We start from the raw sequence: 17,402 nt of genomic DNA on the forward strand, positions 1-17,402 counted from the left end.
TCAGGGGGAAAAAATCATCTCTTCTTGCCGTGAGATGCAGCTGTTGTGCCGTCAGTGGGAGCAGGTGTTTGTCTGCGTGCCACAGCCATTACCTTTGTGAACAATTTTAATGATGGCAGTAACATGACACCTTTGTTGGTCTCTGCGGTGAAGCTCACTATTTATCTGTACCGTTCACAGATGTCAGTGTGAAGGGCCAAGTGGAGAGCTGCTCACCTGGAGCTGACTATGTGTGCTGCGGAAAGAAAAACGCTATAAATACATTTAAGAATGAGTTTTACAGATAATTTTAATGGCTTCATTTTAATCTTGGTGGGGTTTTATTACATTCCAACTCATTGAATTAGATTCGAGCAAATGTGGACGATGAAGTCAACGTGAAGAAGTCACACTTTAGGATTGCAACCTAATTTAACTTGAAAATGGAAACTGTGATGCATCAGAGTAGTCAGGAGGGCAGGGGCAGCACTGCGCTGGAACAAAACTAATCGCTGAGACAGAAAAAAACATCCAGCCGCATTTTTAATTTTACTGTTGTTTACATTTTTTTTTTTACATTTTTTGTTTTAATTTCTGTTGGCTTTGAAGCCGCCAAATAATTTGTTTTGAAGTATTTCTCAATAACACAGAATAGATTCGATCAACTACACAAAAAATCATGAGTCAAAGTTACGAGTACTTTTAAGAGTGTTGTACATTTAAACAAGCTTCATTAGGATTGTGTGCATGGTTTGTAAAGACGGGCCGGTTTATTGTGTTGGTAAATTGGAAGGACAGTGCATCACCTTTTGTTTTTCTTCCATAAGATCATATTTTTGTCTTTGTAGTGAGTCTGATGATCAGCTCAGTGCCTCAAATGTTCTCTTACCTCGTATGCACTTCAGCACATCAGCTGTAATTATACTTGTTGTCCACCACGCCTACATTCCTGACATTCAACAATCATATGGCTCCAGAATACAATAGAAACGAGGCAGAGATAACTTCCCCCCCAGGAGCTGCTGGAGTCACGCTTGAAGTTGCATTTTTGAGGAAGCGGGGACGGCTCCTCTCAACTGGGAGATGGTGTTACGCTGTCATTGTCACGTCGCTCCTGTCCACCTACGCATAAGAGTACAGTATTACACAACTGAATAGCAGCATGCTGAAAAACCTCATCTGGAGGTTGATAGATAATCCTGCCAGGAATCAATAAAGTAGATGATGTTGAGAGCAGGTTTATCACCATTTTAACACAATTTCCAGAATGGAACTTAACTTATCTGTGGTATCTAAGGGCGGAAATCTTAGTCTCTTAATTGGCGAAAGAGGAGCCAATAGAGCGACTCGTCAAATGAGGGGGGCGGAACAGGATTGTTATCGTCAGTGCTTCTCCCTTTTGTACCACTTTTCCCACAAGTCAAATTTCTATGACTGTGTTCAATCAATTGTGATCCTGCAGATGTTTTATGGTTTCCAGTAAAGCAATGGATTCTCCCTTTGATCTAATGTTGTAAAAGTTTAGAGTTAGGGTTAATGTTTCTTTCCTCGCCTGCCTATTAAAGCCAGCATCTAAAGCAAGACATAAACATGCTTGTACACATACGGAAGTGTGCAATTTATATTTATATCCACAAGCTCCTCGATGCAACTGAAATGGGTGGATGGCCTTACTGTTTAACCGTCAGCTCACCCTGCTGCAGCGCCACACATCGCACCAGCGTATAACAAACAGGGTCATTTCTCACACCAACCCGGGCCACGGTGACTTTCACAGAAACTTTACAAGTCTTTAAACTCCATTTCCCTCCCGTTTGCAGTTCAATATGCCATCTTATAAAACATTTACTGGATTGTTTTTTTTCTCTTCTCTTCTCTTTTCTCTCCTCTCTGTTTTCTTTCTCCTCTCCTCTTCAGGACCTATTGTACAGTACATTAATAACTTCATGTTGTTGTCTCTGCCCGGGGTTCCAGTGGCCTGACAGGTTTAATTTGGTAAAGGTGAGGTGTGGATGAAAAGCGGCTGAAAGTTTGGCTTTTAAATGTCATGGGAGCCATGACAGCAGGCAAGAGTTGCAAAGCCGTCTCTGTCTGGTCCTCAGCTGTTCCTGTCACATCCAGTCAGGACACAAACACAGGATGCTATCATCCTGATAGCATGTGCTCAGAAATAGAAGCTCATTTATGCTCCCCTTATGTACAAAAATAAACACATCCATTTCAAATGATGTAATTCTCACCTCAGTAAATAAAAATATCTTTCAGTTGACATTTTATTTAAGAAGCTCCAAAATCCAGCATTTGACAGTCAGATGTGCAGAACACCATGGTAGACTTCTGATTTGGGTCGACGGTGTCCCAGTTCATCTGCAGAGCAATTTATCATTTTGGCTTTTAAATCAATCCGTACTTTAAACTGCAGCTTTTAAATGGGAACAAGAAATACACATAAATCAATATAATGCAGGGCTAATCTGTTTAGGGGGGCTACTCACTATAAATCTTTAACCATTAAGTGCATGTAATGAAAGACTTAAAATAACATTTCACTTGTATAATGCACATTTGACCCTGTGCTTATTGTATCCATAATTTGTGTGCAACAGAAATGCGTTAAAGTTGTAGAATCCATCCATCCATTTTCTTCCGTTTATTCCTGTTAAGGGTGGCGGGGGGGCTGAAGCCTATCCCAGCTATGGACGAGAGGCGGGTTTCACCCTGGACAGGTCACCAGTCCATCACAGGACCAACACATAGAGACAGACAACCATTCACACTCACAGCCACACCTACGGTCAATTTAGAGTATCAATCAGCCTCGTCCCCTCTTGATGTCTTTGGACTGTGGGAGGAAGCTGGAGTACCAGAGAGAACCCACACAGGAACAGGTAGAACATGGAGACTCCACACAGAAAGATCCCGTGCCCGAGCCGGTACTCGAACCCAGAACCCTCTTGCTGTGAGGCGACAGTGCGAACCACTGCACCACCGTGCCACCTTTGTTGTAGAATTCAGATCAAAACTTAGTTGAACATTTTATAATCTCTTAATACTGTATGAGCGTTTGTAAACCAGCAGAGCAGGTGGATCATCATAAGACTCTAATTATAAGTTTTCATGTACAGTTTAATTATTTAGCTTTTTTATTTACATTGCTGTTTTTTGTTGTTGTTTTTTTTACATTTTATCACTGCATGTAAACTAAAATATGAGACCATTATGCAAGTATTGGGAAGGGCGTGTGCTGTTCAGAGCGGTGGTTTCCGTCCCAGTTTACAGACAGAAAGTCAGAGACTGAGCCATTTTCAGAGTTAAGATTATTTTACAGCCTGCAAGCCTCCTCTTAACCTGTAATTACTGTAACAGTTTAATGTCACAGAAGTGTCCCACAATGTTCTTTCCTACTTGCTGTTCCTTCTTCATAATTCATGCCCTTTAATGGAATTTAAGGCAGTGAGAAAAACATGAGCAAAAAAGCCTTGGAATGGATTTTGATTACAGAGATTTCCTTCAGTATAAGTCATTCAGATGTGTGCGTTCAAAGAGTTTCCAGGTTCATGTCAAAACCTTGAATTATTATTTTGTTTGTTCTGTTCTCTCGCTTCTCCTCCCCGTCAGAATGTTCCCTGTGTGGGAATTCTCTGTATGGCAGTCTTCCTGTCTGCATGTCTGTTTTGTGTCTTTTCATCCACTTGGAGGATAAACTTGTAGATACCAAAGTGAAGGTCAGCATAAAAGCTCAGGCAACGTCTGCAATATGGAGATTTCTGGTTATTCCACGGACGGTTGGGTCTGTTGGCTTCCGCAGTCTGCGTTGCATTGTTGATTCAAAAACAGTTTAAAGAATTTAAAAAGCAATTTAATTATCAGAAAAAAGATGCGGAAGCACAATGTATGAAAAAATGAAACTCTAATAATGCTTTAACATTATTTAAGATACTCCATTTATTATAAAATTTGTAGTGCAGCTACGCACGTGGCATGTTGCAGAGCATTTCATCTGTTTTAGTTGGTACCATTTGTAGCCTTCATCGGAACTTATTTTCTTCAAAATTCCATAACCACTTAAAATGCCTGTTTATTTTGGAAGTTTTTTAAAATTTCTGACGTGTTCAAAATCTTAAAAAGATAACCATTTGCTCATTTTGTGACTGTTTTTGACACACGTTGAATCCAAGAACACCTTTTTCTGAAATACAGATGTAGTCAGGTAATCAGATTACCTCTATGTAACATAACATACAACATCTAAACATGTAAAAATGCTTTTACTACATGGAAAACGGATGTGTATGTAAGAATATAAATTGAAACTGAACAATTAGGGATAATAAGATATATTCCAGTATGCCTCATTGCTGTATATTTAAAATAGACAATAGTGGTTCACTGAGTTGATCCATTTATGGATTTTTAACAGCTGCTGATTACAAACTAGAGAGTTGCCCTAAAAATAAACTACAACGAAAAGTCACTACGTTGAATTATTCACTCTTGTCTTTTAGCAGACGTGCATTTTCCCCTGAGTCTACAGTAATTAGCATATCACAGCAGGTCATCATCAGGTCATATCATCCCCCAGCGGAATTACTAATCACACCCAGATAGACACTCAGTCCGTCCAGTGTAGTGATTACGGCTCGGACTAGTCAGCCGGTGCAGGGGGAAGAAGTTGAGCACCTTGGCTGCAACAGTGACACAACATTGGTGCAATGCAGGAGAAGTCTATTTTTGGAGGGCTTGAGCAACAGAGCCAACACCATGGCTGAGAATGAAGACTATCTGGAGGGATGGATACCACATACTTGGGTTGTAAACTGTACATCTACACAACATAGAAAGAGATCAGGAGGAGCAAACTGGGCTGTACAGGATGTACTGTATCTTACGTGCATCCTTAACAACACTCATTTGGAGGAATCGCTTCCACTGCTCACATGTGAAATCACAACCACTTAAACAGCAGGCAGTGACAGAAAGCACATGATTAAATCTGCGTCATCCTGTATATCTACCACAAGTCGGTTTTAACACGATATTGTTAATAACCTGCACAACAGCATTCTCTAACTTCCTGTCAGCTCTCTTGGAGGTCGGTGAGGTTCCAAATATCAGCAGTGACTGGCGTTTGATTCTTGCTTCTTTGAGGAGTCGATATTTTTCAATTCTAGTTCCTTGCTTTTTTTCAAGCCATCCAAGCCGGTCAGAACGTCTTTCCACTTCCCAGAGTCAGAATATATTTTTGTAGATTTTTTTTCTCAACTTCATTGTGACGATTGGATCCCTTTCCAAAAAATTAGTGATCTTTTCTGTTGACGGTATCCTAAAGGGACTGTACTGAAGGCAGCTGAAAGGTCGATCATCCTCACTGACAGTGCAGAGAGTGTTGTTCGTAAGTCTATTTTTTTCTTCACAATTTCAATTCGTTGATTTAAAGCCTGAATGGAAACACAACATTTTGGTAGGAAAAAAAAAAAACCATTGAAATATGATTGTATTTTTTTTACTCTTGGCTATGTGAAATCAAATCTCCACCATTATCTTAATTTATTAACCTCAAATGTTTGAAAAACACCAGCGAGTGGAAATGCTATTTCGTATGATTATTATTTCCACAGACATTCTGGAAATTCAGATAATATTTGAACTGTAACTTGATGGAAGTCTAGCTACCAAATTATTTGTCACCTAATTTTGCAACACGATCGGTTATTTGTTCGACCTCACTCTCATCCTGTGTTTTTGTCAGTTTTTCGGCAATTAAATGAAGGCCCAAGACATCTAACATCAGTCACAACATTTCTGCATTAGCTACATAGCTAAAGAACTGTCTTTAATTAGGTTTCTATGCCAACAGATCAAATTGACTATATTCTCTGAGCGCTGTGTGTGAAGGTAATCAGTAGGTTTGTTTCCATGTCTTTGACGGGGAACACAATTCTATAATGGCTTCCCTGCATAATCTTTGTATACATGTACAGTATTTGTTTGTTGTCAGGGAGTTTTACTCTCCAACAGGATGGGAAAAGAACTCCCAACAGTCGTGGCGCATGTGTCACCGTGCGGCAGTAAAACACAAGCTAGGCATCTGTAAACCTGCTGTTACCTATGCTGGAGTGAAAGAATCTATAAAAGATGGATTCTTCTTCTTTATCTCCGGCTTGTAAACAATTCTGATGTCAGGCTGGAAATACCGAAGGCTGCAATAAATCCTGCAGCTTTGCAACTTATAATTAGGGCTACATTGAGAGCTGGTGAGAGCTCATAGTTTGTAAAAATAAATAAATGAAAAAGATAAAATAAAATAATGGTGATAACAAAACAATTTACATGCAAAGTTTGTCCCTTAGCAACTTAGTGTCACTCATGAGTTGCCATTCACACAACACCTGCAAAACAGCAATAGCAGCTTGTTAACTCAGCGTCCTGACGGTCTGGCACGAGATGATTAAGAATAAAGTATAAAGATACAATTTCAAAATATACAACCCAATATGATGATTATATGTTTAAGCAGATGTATTTATGGGAAATATAAACTTAATTTACTTTTAATACAATTGTAAATGAACTCTTGTGGCGCAGCTGCGGTACCTATACAGACCACCAGGGGGCCATACCCCACACCATCTACAGATTTGTACAAATTTTGAATGGAACTGTTTGTGGTAACGTGAAAATAACTCATAAATTAGGTGTTTTTTTTTCATTACGCGAGAATCTGTAATGTTAGGATTTTAATCACTTTGTATAGACATGAATTCTTTTCGATGTCAGATGGCAAAAAAAACAAAACCAAGTAATTCTTTCATACTCATATTTATGATGCAAGAAGTTGGTGTTCTTCCTTGTCAAAACCTCAATTTTCATTGATTTAATGCTGTGCTCAAATTCTGATGTATGAGCAGTAACAGAAAGTCTAAAGCTGGTCAGAATTTACTTTCTGTTGTATTGTCTTTTCTTTGTTAAAAAATTAGTTATTCAAAAGGATTAGCATGCAGTATTTAAATATTTCAACATATAATTGTGTGGTAAGTCAAAGTAAATAAAAAAATAAACAGTAGAAAATGTCCCTAAAGTTGTAAAAGTAGAAGTAAATCATGTGTGGTCTGAACTCTGATGACCGTTACTTGCCACTGCACTGTTCTAAGTCACTGAGAATTTTGCAACCTTGTAAAGTACACATTTTATTATCATTTCTTTTAGATGATTCCACTTTTAGTTAGAAATGTATAGATAGCATTTGTCATCTAAAAAGGAAAAGTAAAACCTAGAAGTGGCTCTGATATTTGCTAGGCTAATCTAAAACCTCTTTCAACCATTCTTCTCATTTAAAGGATGTCAGCTTTCCCAGCAGGTAGCGGCTGCTTTGTTGCAATAAACTGGGTCCCTGCATGCTTTTATTTCAGTTTGCTTTAAAATCCTCTTCCCTTTACAAGCAAGCTAAATTTTGGGGGTACTTAAACATTCCTCAAATTCTATTAATGGACCTTGAAGCCTCCCTGTTCCCATTAGATGTGGGGATCTGATTACAAATATCTGATTGGAAGGGGGAATGAGTTAACCTTTGCTGAAATGCCACTGCATAACCATCTGTGAATGGCAAGGAGGAGGACCGAGCCCAAGGCATTTCCACGGCGACACACAGAGTGATGGACAGCTGGCTTACCTCAAAGGAACAAAGCATGCACTAGGGGCCCAGTTTCCTCTCCATCTCTAGAGAAAAGTGTTTGAAGTAATCTCCAGGATTATTAATAGTAATATTAGTCAGTGTGGTATGAATGCTTATCTTTAATTTAAAAAGAAGTTTAGGTTCGCGCCGGAAAAATACTTTAGGATGTAAAATGTAAACTTTTTAAATAGGAGTTACAGTATATATATATATATATTTTTTTTTTTTTCTGTTTATCAGTGCATGTCAATTCCAAACTAATTAGCAAACGAAGGCTCTGTACAATATGTTCATATATTCTACAATAACACAGTTAACCACAAATGAAAGAGTGTAATTTCCATTTACAGATACACCCAATAAGGATTAAAATAGCTCTTCACCCAACACAGGCACTGAATAGAATGAAAAAAATTTGCTTTAATCTGAATATCAGAAATTTTACACTTTTTTTCCACACAAAGAAACAAACAAGCACAGTTGCATGCTCAGTGCACATTCTGCTGTTTTTTAAAAAAAAAATTTCTGTGTATGTATGATGTGACCGCTGAACAGAGACAACAGGAATTTGAAAACGGGTTAAGAAAACTATGAGTGTACCAAAGTCTGATTTGATGTGATTTTCTGGTGTATAAATATACGACTAGTGTCACTACAAAGCTTTGGTTTCGCTTTCTTTTGATTTTAATTCAAAACTATTTTCTTGCTAACAATTGCACACACAAGCAACTAAATTCATTGAAGCTGGAACTTAACTGGGATGAATTCTTTCTTAGGAAGTTCGAGGGGTGTTAATTTTGACACAATTAGCTTGGTTGTTTTATAGATTACAGACCGACCCGCTGGTCCTTTACTTCTCTCTTTCTTTTCTACCATTCCCCTTTTCTCCACCACAACGTCAAGTTACCTCGAATGATTCTTATTATACACCCGTGTTATGCAGGGGTTATACATAAATGCATAAATAAATATAACAGCCTTTCATATCTGTCTGGCTACTTTATGTTTTCAGGTTGTTCATCTGTCTGATCTATTACTGTTAACGCAAGAACTCTTTTAATTTAGCTCAAAGGTCCCCTGGCGCTCTGGGATGAAGTGACAACACTTTGGTGGACAAAGGTCAAAGTCACTGTCACCTTCTATGTACGCCATATCCGTCTCGATCTCGTTAATGCCGTATCTCATGAACGCCTCGAGGGAGTTTAGACAACTATGATTCGAATGTCGAATGGGACTCATGATGACCTCAAAAAATGTTGGTGGTGAAAAGGTCAAGGTAAACTAAGACAGGCACATATCACAGAAACACAAAATGGCAATGTTGAATATCTGCTTCAGTCGGCTCGTCTATGTTCTCCGGACTATCGATCTGGAGATGAGTGAAGAAAAGTTCTTTGCTAAAATGAAATCGATACGTACTTGTTCCACCGTGTAGTCCAGCCCTTGAAAGAGAGCCATGTTGGACCACTTATACTATGGAAAATAGTCTGCTAGCTAAAATGTGATGTGATTTTTTTTTTTTTTTTTTTTTTTTAATGGAGGATACTTTGCTCTGCTTGCAGATGTCACAGATGGGGACGGGTTAATCCTGTTCCATGTGTTTGTGTTGTGTGAAGTGCAGTTTGAGGTTTTTGTGTCACAGCTGCAGGTCCGTGTGTCATCTCTTGTTTTATTTTCTTCCACCTTACCATGTTCTGTCCCAGCTGCTCTTTCACTCCTCCATCTCCACTTTTCCTGCTCTTAAGAAAAATGATGAATGAAAAACCTCAGCAGCCATTCAACTCCTTTGCTATATGTCCATCCACTTCGACACCAGCCTCTTTTACCTCCTCCTCTTCACTCCGTTTGGGTTTCTCCTCAGCCTCCCTCTTTCTGTCGGGTTGCAGTATGAGTTGTGACTCGTGATAGCTCACCAGTGTTGCGTCAAGCAGGGGCCAACAGCCCCCAAAGCAGCGGCTAAGATTATGCAATACCACAAGTAGGCACACACACATACACACAAGGACATGCAGTGTGTATTGTATGATTAAAATCCTGGCCCAGTTTCTATTTGTACACAAGCTCTCCAAACAATCTAAACAATATTCTTAATTGAGTAAATCTGAAAGACAGATGGAGTGTTCATAATGAAGAGCAGATGCTACATTCTAGCTGCTTTTAACCTTTAAAGCACCTGAAATTGAAAAGCTTTCCCTGTTGCTGTCTTTACCACCAAACCTGTGCCTTCACACACACACACACACACACACACACATACACACACACACACATGCACGCACGCACATGCACCAACTACCCACATCCCCCAAGAGAGCTACAAATCTGTCTTCATTTTCTCACAAGGATTCCTCATCCTTCAGCGCTCCTCCACCCTATTCATGAGCGCCTGTTGTTGCTGAAGGTGCCAGCTTACCGAGGCTGTGAGGTGGTTTGACTTTTGGCAGGCTTTGAGAGGCTTCTGTGCTGACGTGTGTGTTGGGCAGGATGTGTGTAAGAAGCAGCGCTGGATCCTGTTTTTCAGACCGCAGCAACTGGAGCTTAGCCACAGCTATGACTTTTAATGCAAAACACACACACACACACACACACACTCCCACACACGCAACCTTAGTGTGCTAACCCCAACCTCGACTCATAACTTCCTTGCCAACACCACACCCACACAAATGCCTGAATTGCGATGCACACGCAAATTCACTCATACATGAACACACAGTCACGGACAGTCATGGAAGTGATGTTTCCTAGCTTGCTGTGACCTTGTTAGTTATGGTCATATGTGTAAAAGATAGCATGACCTTTATGGCTGCTGATGGTTTGGCTTATAAAAGTGATCACAGACTTCATCTTGAGCTCCAGGCTGCTGGTGTGAGGACAGAGGAATGCCTTATTATCACAGTTAAGGCGATGACATCCTGTAAAACAAGTCTCTAGAAACAAACATACATGGAGAAGTCACTCACCCCCAATCCTGCGTTTTTTCATGGTGACGTGCACGCAAACTGTATGTCACACATACTGTGTGCGCACACGCAAAGAGAAAAATAAGATGGCATTTGTTGTGCGGTTTAAAATTTCATGGTTCACTTGCACGCATGCAGACACTAGAGACAGACAGAGGGTGTGCTTAGAGTAGCAAAAACAAACTGACAGGGCAGCAACAGTGCTTGCGTTGTTATGACGAAGGAGGGACAAACATTTCTTAGAAAAGAAAAGGAGGAGCAGAAGATGGATTTAGGAGTAGAAAATGAGGGGACTTACTTATGTCAACACTTTACCCACATTGCTATATACAGTGCAGGCTTTCATTGTGCATACTTGTGTGTCTATGCAAATTGTACATGTGCAGACGTGTTCTTCTCTGAATGAAGTGCAGCAGTGTGTGGTAAGAGGATCAATAGGTTTAACAGGCTACATACTGAAGGAGGAGGCACACCTCTTATACAGGGTCAGGACATCCCACTGACTAGAGCGCAGAGGGAGGAGGACGGAGCGAGGGAGGGAGGGAGGGAGGGTGAGAGAGACAAGCGAGACGGAGAGAGGGGTAGATACTGAGGTGGTTCACTGTTTTTTTTTTTCCCTTCCTATTTCCTTACTTTCCTCCCTGGGAGGTTGAGAAAGGGCAGAACAAAGCAGGAGATGCAAAGTAAGTGAGACAAAGGGCGCAAAAGCTGAGAGGATGAAAACAAGTGTGAGTGACTCTGTGTGTAACATGCTCTGTCACGCTGGTGTGACTACTGCTGCCTCTCCAACCGGCGTTGTTAGCTGTCAGGAAAAGGAATGTTTTCCGGAGGAATGAGTCCCTGAACTGGTTCACCATGTGGATGTGGGACAGTAATTTTCAAACCTTTGCCGGAAGAATCCCACGGAAAAAAGAGCAGCGGCCGGAGAGCTTAGCTGGTCCTGCTGGGTGGCCGCCTGTGTGCTCGCACTGCTGAGACTCTGTTGCTGACATTTCACACTGGGCTTAAGTCTGCTTCCAGTCCATTTTTAATCACATTTATTAGGATTTTTATTTCTCCTCTGGAACTCAATGGAATTTATGGTGCTGTGCGTATTTTGATTTTTATGATTGCTTTTTTGATTTAAGCCAGCTTCTTTTTGCAGTGATGCTCGAAGACCAAACCAGTGAAGTTCATAGGGGCTCTTTACTGACAGACTGGTCTGACTGGACACTAGACTGCAGTATGTGACACTATACATTGTGCTGTGGCCTGCGGATACTGTGTGGTATTGTCTGTCGCTATAAAGCTAGATAGACAGGGGCTCAAAGAGTGAAAGGCAAGAGGATCAGTCCTGACACAGCCTCAATATGAAACCTGGACAATGTCCAGGAGTACCCAGTGACAAGTCCATGATGCACCTTAGCAACTTTCCCTTTAGAAGACACTCCTGGATTTGGTGAGTATTCATAGAGGGGAATCTTTCTGTTTGTTCCAAGGTTCATGTGTACTCATTGCTGTTTTTGTCTTATTTTAATTCTTGAATTTATGCCTGCAGTTTGGCTCAATATGCAAAATCTTATATACAGTATGTATGTATGTGAAATGCCATGCAGATTCGTGTGTGTGTGTGTTTTAGTGGTATGGTAAGGGCTCCCTCAAGGCTTGCCTAGACTAACATATTGTTGGTTTTTCCCTGCTCAGCTCAGACATATTCAGGGGGACATTTATTGTTAAATGGGCCAAACATTTCCTGTCATTTCTCCCGCACTTAATGCTGGGGTTAATCCAAAAACAAGAGGGCTTGTCAGACATAGCAAGTACGCAGGTAATGAGCTGGAGCCTGATACCTCGATAAAAGTGCTTTGTTGTCGGATTTCTCTGCCGTCTTGTTTTGATTAGTCATACTGAGGCTGGGTATCTTGTGGGAATAGTTGTCTCACACTTTTAAACGAGGAGAGACACAGAGGAGTCAGTGATGTCATCCGAGGGGTCTGTTGGGATATGAACAATACAAATACTTCCATCCAATTTTTTCCTGTGACCTAACTCCTTCATGGTATTTCGGGTGAATGACCTAAACCCACAATTTATGTTTTCATCTGTCCATCCCATGTTTTTAATTCCCCGTGGGGTTACAGGACAAGAGATACCAACCAGATGGCATTTGTTTGTATTTTTGAACTCTTACACATCCCAGGCTGTGGCTCAGTTATGCATGCAGTGAATACTCAGTTAGCAGCTTTTAGCTAGCAGGGATGCAAAATTGCGCTGTTCAGGAAGGAACTGTTCAGTGCACAACCCAAGGTTCAGTACGTAGCTGAACTGCAGTATTTTTGGTTCCATGGAGAACTGAAAGTCATAAAATGTTGAAGCCTACATGCACGGATAACCTGAGAAAGGGAAGAGCACACGTGGCACAAGCACAGTAGAGATTGTAAATGACGACAACACAACAATTCAATGCCTTTTGTTGAATTCACCTCAGTGTGTCTCCACATTTTACTGTCATTTGCTGGGGATTTTTTTTCTTTCTTTCTTTTCCTTAATGTACAAAACAAACTGAATCTAACCATGACCAAAAATTGTAATACAAACCAAACCGTAGGCTTGCTGAACCATTGCACCCCTATTAGCTAGCAGCCTGAGGAAAAATCTGGAATGTGTTATACAAAGCTCAGTGTCCAGAGAGGCATCAAAGTCACATGCAAATAGTGGGATGCCTCTTTCCATTTTTACTACTACTACGCTGTTACCACGTTAAGCGCAAAGTCGTGATGTCTGGCAGCCGAAGATCTTATCACTGCCCGACTGATGTGCTGCCAATCGGTGAGGAAGAAGGATGAAAGAACTTGGAGCCCAAGCATGTCATGCCATCAAGTGCTACAGCAATGAAACGCATTGGAAAACTAGAGGACAAGAAGTCAAACTAACTGGCAGTAGAAAAACTAGCTCTCACAAACAAAACTAGAAGGTACATCATGACGACCTGTCACTTCGTGTGCTCCTTACTCAGAGCCTCACTGTCCATCACTCGTCTGTCAACCTCGCTGAGAAGCTGACTGCTGCAGAGACGACTTGGGTGTGTTGGTGATAACGCCAAAAACCTAGTGGCAGATGTCTTCCCATCATGCACCCCCCCAGGATTGAAATTGATGTGCACCCACTTAAGCATGCTAAGCACAGGGAAGGGAGGATGTGGTTTCTGTCAGATGTCACTTATATACCATTGATTAATTTGATACATCTGCTTATTTTACCAAAGAGAAGATACGCATGATATTGCAATCATAGCAAGTGTTGTGTTCAATGGACCATCATAGAGAAAATTAAGTGGTTGAATTGAAAAATGTCTCTCTAAAACTTTTAGATCACTAGGGCTGTAATCTCCCAGTCGACTGGTCGATTATTAGTCGATAGGTTCTGGCTCGACCAAAATTCTGATTGGTCGATTTTTTTGCCACGTTAATTTCATCAGGAGGAAAGTAGCGAAAGCACCCCTGTTTCACAGATAACGATCTATCTTTGAACAGCCCCCCCTTGTTTTGCTATTTTGGACTTGCCCAACCCGCTAGAGACAGACAGACTGAAGAGTACTCGAAGGCCAACGTCTGGTGGTTTGATAAATGTATATTTAATTTTGACGGTTTCATTTCAGTCCTCGTCCACCATGTCAGACACGTGCAGCGTGGCAGCATTTCATGAAAATAGATAATGGAAAAAAAGTCAAATGCAAAGTTTGCAAACAACAGTTTGCATATCACAGCTCCATGACAAACACGACGGCGTATCACCTAAAAACAGTAAGCTAACTTGTCCACCTTAGGTTTCCCCGTCAGGTTTGAGTATATGAACATATCAGAATTGATATTTCAATATTTTAGTCTAATAATTGTTTTGTTTTAATTCTTAAAAATTCTTACCGTGGACTTGCCCTTTTGTGTTTGAGAATAAAGTTTTAAGTTAAAAGTCTATTTGTGTCTCAGCCGCGATGCTGAGCTCCTCCGTTCAGTCTCGCTCTGTGCGCAGGACAAATGATAGTGTCGGTCAATTATTATAACGTGACAAAAACAATAATATTCCTCAACAGGTTTTGTGCTGATAGCTGACACAGTATATTTTTCATATATAAAATTAGTTGATTTTTAGTCAAAATTTGAGGGCTTCAGTCGACCAAGAATTTCTTTGGTTGATTGCAGCCCTCTCAATCACCTTGTATGATGAACAGCATGTTATAGTCGCAGCTGTTCACCCACTCAAATCGTTGTTTCCGTTAGTCCATAAATTAGTCCAACCTGCTAGAATATACTCACAGTGAAGGAAGTGGTACAGCTCCAGATCATGGAGCACTTCAGCAACACATAATGAACAAGACTGAATGGATGTTAAAAGTCAGCTGTGAATCTGTGTAATTATCCACGCTGTTGTGACACGCTCACTGTTCAACGTTCAAATCGAAACCCTCCCAACGGTATGTTCTGCCTGCTGATCCTGTTTCACTCTGAGTCCTGATACTCCAGAAATGCAGTTTCATCCAAGGCCTTTTACTGACCTTTGCAGCACAGACAATGAGAGTGAGCTGCTGAGAAGTAAAAAGAACAAAGAAGAATAAATGTGGAAATACAGATGAAGTCAGTGCGCACATCAGAGACGCACACAATTGCGTTCATTCAGCAGGCATATTCATCTACACACGCACATGCACACACAGACGAGGGCTGGCCTGTCATTCAGGAAGCTGTGTCAAAAACTGAGGTAATCCATGAACATACTGTAAACAGAAATACAGTAAATATCCCCTTCCTTTCTCTCCTAAACACAGGATTATTACACACACGTGCAATCGACTGTATAAACATCACCAGAGTAGACAAAGCACCCTTTCCCTTAAGCACTTCAAAGCTGCAAAATATTTGTCGTAGTTTATTTGGGTATCGCCCACACTGCCTGAATTGACTCTTTTGTTTCTATAATTGAAACATGAAAACCTTGAATAATCAAAGACAAATAAGGAAATAAATGCTTGCAAAATATCAGAGATGGCAAATGCTAAGAGAGAATTCATGTAACTTTCACCGTGTGTCAGCGTCATTGGTATAATTCTTTTATTAATCTGAGAGAAGTCTGATTAAGAGGTAATTCACAGTCTGTTGGTATGCATTGTGTTGCTGATTGGATGGATGTAGCAAATCTAGTGTTGGAACTATAATTCAGGGCTGTCATGGTTGTCGGAGTCAGGAAGTAGTCTCTGAAAACGGGAGATGAGCTTGTCAGACTCCATTTAAACCCCAGGCAGGGATTTTTTTCTCCTCCTAGTAAAGCTCTGTGCGTGTGCGTGTGCGTGTGCGTGTGCGTGTGCGTGTGTGTGTGTGTGTGTGTGTGTGTGTGTGTGTGTGTGTGTGTGTGTGTGTGTGTGTGTGTGTGTGTGTGTGCACGCGCGCACGCAGGCAGAAGCTTTCAGGAGGATTTGTATTATTCATTGTACCTTCATAGTGGACCAGTCCCCTTCTTTCTGTCAGAACTGTGGTGTACAAGCAGAGCTTACGAAGATCACACCCAGATATGGATACGAGGACTGAATCACATCTCAAAAATATTCCTATCCTAGACATGAATGTACTGTATGTGCGCACATCCAAATATAGACACTGGAATATTTAAAGTCATAGACAATGTATGTATTCATTGAGGGCATAGAGGAATATTGTTGGCAGATAGACTCCCCCTCTTGGTAGGCCACCAAGCATTTTCTAAACGAGTGTCAGCATCTGCATTGATCACCAGGCTTTACAGTCTGCATGCACAGCTGTTAATGTGTGAAAACTCTGAATCCATGACAAAAATGGTCAGGCTCTTTTCATCTTTTAAAATCACAGGGAGTTGCCGTCAGCACCAGAATGAATAAACTATGATGTGTGATATCTAAAGTTCATTAAAAACTAACCAGAACAGGAATGAAAAGTGTGTGTAGTAATCCAATTAAGTGAATCCAGTGCCTCAGAGAGCAGGGGGGGAAAGGATAGACTATATTTAGATAGCCGGGCTTGGAAATGCATTGCTGCATCTGAATGTTTGAGGGTGTGGACAGTTGATAATAAACGGCTTAAAATGTAGATATAAATATGAGTCAAAAGTCACCTTTAAATATTTTTCTGTGGTTTACTCAATGTGACCTCCAGTTTCATTCCCTCGTCCCCTCTCTTGGTGGCCTCCTGAGACGCACCACATTTTGTCTGTGTGATAACAAGTCACAAGGCTTTGTTATCTCATTTCTCCTGCAGCACGTTGTCATTGATTCAAGTACTGCTTGGTCAGTCTCAGCCTAACTTTAGATTACTTTCCATTACTCCGAGTTACCTTGTTGGGACCGAGGAGGAGCTTTTAAAATGGGCTTTTTGGAGACAGCAGAGACCTGCTGTCACTTTTGAGGAGACAAAGCCATCACTCACTCTTGTCCTGGAGGACCACCACCACAGCAGTGTGTGTGTGTGTGTGTGTTGGGGAGGGGGGGGGGGGTACATAGCCACTGCTCACCTCCAGCATCAATCTCTGCCAGCCTGCTGAGCAGCAGGATGACGCTGATGTTCTCAGCCTCATTACGTGTGTTCTCCCCTCTCTCCCTCTGTTAGGGCAACACAGTCCAGCTTACCATGTTGTTCTCCTCAGCACAAACATGGCTGCTTTGTGAGCGTGTGCATGCAGTGGAAGGGGACGTGTGAATGAGGAGAAAAGGGTCTGAAGTATATTATTTCATCTCCTCCAATTTCATTGTTGGATCCCAGTGTAATTTTAAACATGATAGGCTTTTT

The 17,402-nt window shown here is 41.0% G+C and overlaps 1 protein-coding gene across 3 annotated transcripts in view; it reads left to right on the forward strand.

Moving 5' to 3' along the window:
- pde4d (phosphodiesterase 4D, cAMP-specific) overlaps positions 1-17,402 on the forward strand; it is a 130,662-nt gene that overhangs the window by 63,258 nt on the left and 50,002 nt on the right. The window contains exon 1 of one of the 3 annotated variants that reach the window (XM_086206396.1): positions 11,176-12,052. The exons of the other annotated variants lie outside the window; for them this stretch is intronic. Coding sequence (XP_086062522.1) covers positions 11,964-12,052 — 89 coding nt within the window. The 5' untranslated portion in view covers positions 11,176-11,963. Of the gene's footprint in view, positions 1-11,175; positions 12,053-17,402 lie in introns of those variants that run through there. 3 annotated transcript variants of the gene reach the window in all.

Source organism: Aulostomus chinensis, chromosome 6, assembly GCF_037954235.1.
Source record: "Aulostomus chinensis isolate RoL2024-O1b breed Wild chromosome 6, RoL_Achi_v1.0, whole genome shotgun sequence".
Lineage (NCBI taxonomy): Eukaryota > Metazoa > Chordata > Actinopteri > Syngnathiformes > Aulostomidae > Aulostomus > Aulostomus chinensis.